Here is a 6,000-nt window from a genome sequence, read left to right on the forward strand (position 1 = left end):
ACTATAGGTATAAATTAGTCAACATATTAATGAACATATATACACCCAAATAGGTTTTCAGATAACTGCATACTTCTACCAAAAAAAAAAAAAAAAATCCTCAACAGTATGAATCACAGTATAAGACTAGTATAAGATTAGCAGGGTTTTTATCCCTCATGTAAGAGGGGCTGGAAGAAACCCAAAAAAGTCATCAGCTTGGAGAATGCCAGGACCTCAGAAAATTCCACAGGCTCGTGGACAAATGCACACAGAAAGACTAACAAGATCCAGCTACAAGAGAATCCATTTTTCTCATCTGTCCATTCTGTAGCAAATAACAGTCCTTCTTAAATTATGTCTAAATCATTAATCTGCCAAATGACCTACAGTGTGGCTACATATATAAAACAGACTGTGTAATATCTAACTGGACATTGATCTATACTTGGAAAAATTAAAACTGTACCAAGACTTCTCTTGTCCTGGTATTTCCTTCAGAGAGAATCTGTTTACGTCACAGAAACATTAGACATTTTTTTATTCATCTCATTCTGGCTTGCCTAATTTTTAATTTTCAAAGGACACTCCTGCTGATACCGCTGTAGCTGCATAATTTACAGAACAAAAAAGAATGTAATTCTGATTTAATCAGAAAAGAACAAAATAACTATGTTAGAGTACTGAACAAAAGATATAATCTTTGGTGCATCCTTTCCAACTCACTGTAAATAAACTATAGTCAAATGAAAAGGCATATAATTTAGTATTTGGAATATCCTTCATAAACACCAATTTTCTGCAACATCCTTGCACATCTGATACCACCTCATGTATAATGCAAATAATCTATTTCATTTTCATCTATTGACAGTGAATTTAATTTACCATTGCAGCTCTTTTCCCAGATTACGTTATTAATTCCGCAATCAGGCTCTTTTGAACGCTTTTATTTCTCCATAGAGTTTTCACAATTCTGCACTGATTTTTTCACCCTAATACACCTTTCAGAATATAAGAATTGTGTTACCAAAACTTTCTTAAGGCAAAAAAGTAAAGGCAAAACAAAAGTTTCTGAACAACAATGCATAGCAATTACAGAACTATTTCATTTCATAGAAAATCTAAACTTATTTTAACTGTGTTAGTACATTAGAACGCTATAAATTGCATCTATAAGAAAAAACAACAGGTGCATTTTCCATTTCCATATCAAAATGACCATTTCAAAATAATTACAATCTTTCCATAGAGAATAAATGATCCACTTCTGCTTGACAGTGAAACAGAGTGGACAGGAAACTGAAATACTCCAAATGCTCATGCTCTGCTTACACTCATGCCAGCTGTCTTTGCTGTTTCAGCAAGATGACTGAATTTTCTAAATTAGCTCACCAAATGCAAAACGGCTTTATCTTCCCCACAAAAAAGAAATATTAACAATATCTAGGCACCTCGACTCTGAATTACTAGCCAGAGTTCAAAGTTGCAAAACCAGAACACTGGCGAAATGATAGCTATGTAGTAAATTATTCACAGTCAATAAAAAATTAGATAGATTTCAATTCAGACTAGAAGTCCAATTAGTAGATACTAATTTGTTAATCTTCAGAAAGAAAGTCAAACTTAAGATGGAGCGACAGAAATATTTTGCAGAAGTTCAAAATGATGCAGATCATTATGCATGACCTGCTATTTATAACATTTTGATCAAAAAATGAGAAAAAGCTGTAATAAAAACAGGCACTCTGTGCATATAAATATTGAATGCTTTGTTGTTTGCATAAATACAGTATGCACAAAACACACCTATTTTCTTATTCATCTGAAGTATTATATTTCCTTTCATATCATAGATTTTCCTTTCGTACTCATATTAAACACAATCTAAAGAAAACACCTGAAGAGCAGTAGCACTTGTCCTCTTTACTTCACTCCAGGGCCAGTGAACAAACCAATGATGCAGAAAGAAGATACGTAATGGATTTAAAGTAAATGGCCCATTCTTTAAGAAGCAGCCTCTCATTTTTATTCATTCTAGCTTAATTGCCTTACAATGATGTCTGAAAACTTCAGAAGCATACCCATTTTTAATGCCAGCTGTCAAGGTTCGTTCTTTAAAAGTAGGGGTTTTTTTGTAATAAAAAAGTGCTCAGAAAATATATTCACAAAAATGTTTTCCTGCAGTAATATTCTAAATAACTTTAGCCATATTTTATGGCCACTAAATTATTAGATAATACCCAGTCAATTCCATAAACAAATTAAGATAAGACTGTTCATATGCTCACTGTAACATGTTGTAGTGTACTTCTCTGCTCAATAATGCTTCCGACTGCACTGAGAAGCTTACTCTTCAATGCATAAACCACATACATCACGTATATATTTCCCTTGGGATTTAAAAGTAAACTGCTAATATTTGCACCTACCTGGGTAAAAATCTTTGGATTTAGACAGCTTGATGGTCGCCCCAGTCTCTTTCTGCAACTGAACAATTGTCTGTCCTCCCTTCCCAATTATAGATCCAGCAGCATAACTAGGTATGAGGACCTTTAGAAAATACTGGCCATCCTCTGAAAAATTGAGATATGCAAGGTTAATTTGGTTTACAAAACTTTTGTTCTCCCACATGCCCACAAAAAAAAATCAGTAAATATGTGAACATACCTATTAATACATGCACAACTATACATCTAACCAGTTGCATCATTCTATAAGAAATGCATGGAATATGCATTTGCCATTTTAAATGATTTACATAGTCACTCAGTGGAAATTAAAGAATCTATCCATTTTCCTTAATTTTCTGAAAGCATGAAAACAAATGACAAAAATTGAGTTGTATTTCTGAAGACGGAACTGTTCCAGTTCTAGCTGTTACCATGGTACAATTAAACAAATTGACCCCTTCCAAAAAAAAAAAAAAAAGTGCACAAAACATGCATGACGACAAATCACAACCCTCACTAAAAATACTGCTACAGAAATGCCAAAACTTTTTTAAAAAGAAAAGAATGATAAAGTGATGGGCTCTTTGTTTGACATTAGCAAATGCATGAGAACAGCAATTACCTATTGCCTGCTTTCTTCTTAAGTGGGCAAAACAACTAGTTTCCTACCAAAAACCCACCCCAAATGTGGAGTTTTATTTTCCAAGCATTTCAGCCACTGCCAAGAAAACAACCCAACATGGTGTGGATGGAACACTTGCCTAAGTAATCCTGATGTATTTCTTTAGCACTTCTTAGGCGACAGTGATCTCTTTTAAGCTCATTAATTAAAAGACATTAAGAAGAATTTTTCCCAATTGATCAAAAGCTTAAATCACTTATTTTAAATACATGTAAAAGTGATAATGCCAATCCTCCCCCCACCGTTGGATAACAAAACCCAGAATCAGAACTGGAAAATATATACAATGAATGAAACGAATGTTTCCCAGCCTCATCTTGCAACTGTGCTCCTTTCCTTTACTGATCCAGCAGCAATGAGTCTAAGGACCTTTAGAACACTGGCTCTGAAAAAGGTGAAAACTATACAAGGGTATATGACTAGAAGTCCTGAAAACCAATCTCAAAATTTTATCATAAAATAGAGTTCTCTATAAAGTTTGTTTAAAAAATAAATAGGAGCAGATTCAGGTCCATCTCACTGTCCCTATGAAAGGGTATAAGCATCCCAAATAGTGCAGATGGAATACCACAGTCCCCATTTATATTAAATATAGGTACAATACATTATCATACAGAATGCTTTTCTTAATATTGGATGAATAAATTCACCTCTGCCTCGGTGCATTGTTATGATGACTCCAGTGCAAATGAAAAGAGGAGATGCTAGTCCCGTTATAACTCATCTCATCCAGGAAGAGCAGGATGTTAACTAACAAGTCACCGCACCAGAGACAACTCCCCCCACTCCAACACCCCCCAACCCCAACAAGCCAAATCAATGCAACAGTGTCACACTGACAGATGAAGTGAGGCCAAGGAAATGGGAAACACCGGTCAAGATTTAAATCCAGCTTGTGAGCCAGCAGCTGGAAAAGGGGGAGAGCGCCTTCGCCATCCCCCTGCCACCCAGCTGCCATTTATTTATTTATCTTCGCTAACGTATCGGTCGGGTGCTGGGGCAGCAGGAGCCCCCTGTGCCCACTCCAGCCCCTATAGGGTCACGGCTGCATACCCACCCCGATGGATATTAAACCCAAAAGACTGCTAGAGTCTGAAAACCGACGCCATTTTGATGAATGATAAGTTATAAGGCTGCTGCACCCCGGGAGTAGTGCCACCCCCCCCCCACGCCGGACGGAGCCCCCTCCGCAGCCTTCAGCGCGGCCCCGGGCCACAGAGCCGCTTCCCCGGCCGGTCCGAGACGCGCTGCGGGGTCAGGTGCTGGCCGTGCCCAGCAGGGGGGTGAGTCCTCCCGGGGGGCAGCCTTCCGCTCCCCTCCAGACCCCGGCCCTGTGGCGCGGCCCCGTCCGCGGGAGGTCAGGGAGCCGGGTCCCGGCAGCAGCAGGCGGCGTAAGGCTGGTTCAACCGCCCCCATGAGTCCCGGGCGCTTCCCCTCCCCGCCCCCCCGTTCGGTTTTTACCCTTTTTGAACAATTGTGCCGGAGCCCCGGTGAATTCTGCGGGGCACTTCAGCCCCCGCGGCCGCCGGGAAGGGCCTCCCGCCGGGGCACGGTGCGGGGAGGCAGGTAGGAGGGAAGGTGGGCGGGCGGAAGGAGGGTGCTGCGGGGGGGGGGGGGGATACCCACCGCCCGTGTTGGTCCTCTTGGTGCTGCCGGCTTCGGGGGGCGCTTCGAGCGGTCTTTTGCGGGAGTCCGGCGGGTCCAAGTCTATAGGAACCCCGGTGTGGGTCCCGTTCTGCTGGATGGGAGCTGCCGCCATCATGTTCGCCGCGGCCAGGAGCAGAATGGTCTCTTCCTTGGGGAGGCGGGGGGCAGGGCGGGGACGGGGCTCGTCCCGTTCTCTGTCCCCCCTCGGGACGGCGGAGCTCCGCGCGGGGTGCCGAGGATGCTCCGGGGCTGGCCCGGGGGGGAAGGGAAGAGAAGCGGCGGGACTGGCCGGAGGAGCAGCTGCAGTGCAGTGCCAGGAGGAGAAGGGAGACGGGGGGATCGGAGGGGGGAGAGGGGAAGCGAAAGAGTAAGACAGAGGAGGGAGAGTGTGAGTGGGAGAAGAGGGGAGGGGAGAGAATGAGTGAGACAGGAGGGAGGGAGCGATGGGGATGGCAGGTGAGCCAGCGAGTGGGAGTCTGCCAGAGGATTCACGCTGCCTCCGTGCCCCCTTCAGTCTCTCCCTGCTCTAGTCCTGCGCCGGGGGCTGGTGCGGGGCGGCTGCTGGTGGCTGCTCTCGGGCTCTCATTCTCGCTCGCACTTACGGGGCTGTGCGTACCGGGGTGGAGGCTGCGCCGCGCGCGCACGCAGAGCTTGCCGGTTCCTCCGTGCAGCGGGGCCAGCCAGCCTCAGCGGAGCTACACACAAGGAGGGAGAGAGACGGGGGAGGGGGCCGAGATTTGGGGGTGGGAGGAGAATAAAAAGAAAGGCGGGGCTTCTTGGGAAGATAGGCGGGAGGCTGAGCCAATCGGAGGTGAGGAATGTGAGGTTCGGATTGAAGCGCTTAGCCAATCAGAAAGGGTGGGCGGAAGACAAAGCGGGGGGGCTGAGGAAGCTAAACCGCATGCTGGGGGGGGGGGCATGCGGCCAGTGTGCCCACCACCCCGGGGCGGGTGGGCATGTGGAGAGTGCGCCTGCGGAATTAGAGCTAACCTAATAACACCTACCCTACCAAGTACCTGGGTTGGGGAGTGAAGACTGAAATAGCCGGGAAACGTCCTAGTTAAGGTTCCCCTCTGTTCGTCCGCACTATTTCTAGGTTAATGTCTTTCCATACAGGAGCATAACGATTCCTCCCACAGTGCAATTGGATAGTACACAGGTTTTTTTTCCACAGCCTTAGAGAGCCGTGTGTAGTCCGCATCTTTGGGTATACCAGAAAATAAAACACTGTGAAAGTCA

At 44.6% G+C, this 6,000-nt stretch overlaps 1 protein-coding gene across 6 annotated transcripts in view; it reads right to left on the bottom strand.

Moving 5' to 3' along the window:
- Positions 1 to 5,473, bottom strand: part of NOVA1 (NOVA alternative splicing regulator 1) — a 229,813-nt gene extending 224,340 nt beyond the window's left edge. For 2 of the 6 annotated variants that reach the window (XM_073348902.1, XM_073348901.1), the window contains exons 1-2: positions 4,741 to 5,473; positions 2,412 to 2,555 (exon numbers count right to left, since the gene is read on the bottom strand). In XM_073348902.1, coding sequence (XP_073205003.1) covers positions 2,412 to 2,555; positions 4,741 to 4,876 — 280 coding nt within the window. In that variant the 5' untranslated portion in view covers positions 4,877 to 5,473. Of the gene's footprint in view, positions 1 to 2,411; positions 2,556 to 3,764; positions 3,897 to 4,575; positions 4,672 to 4,740 lie in introns of those variants that run through there. The other 4 variants (XM_073348907.1, XM_073348903.1, XM_073348905.1 and 1 more) reach the window with 4 other exon arrangements.
- Between the last annotated feature and the right edge of the window lie 527 nt (positions 5,474 to 6,000).

Source organism: Lepidochelys kempii, chromosome 6, assembly GCF_965140265.1.
Source record: "Lepidochelys kempii isolate rLepKem1 chromosome 6, rLepKem1.hap2, whole genome shotgun sequence".
Taxonomy (NCBI): Eukaryota; Metazoa; Chordata; order Testudines; family Cheloniidae; genus Lepidochelys; species Lepidochelys kempii.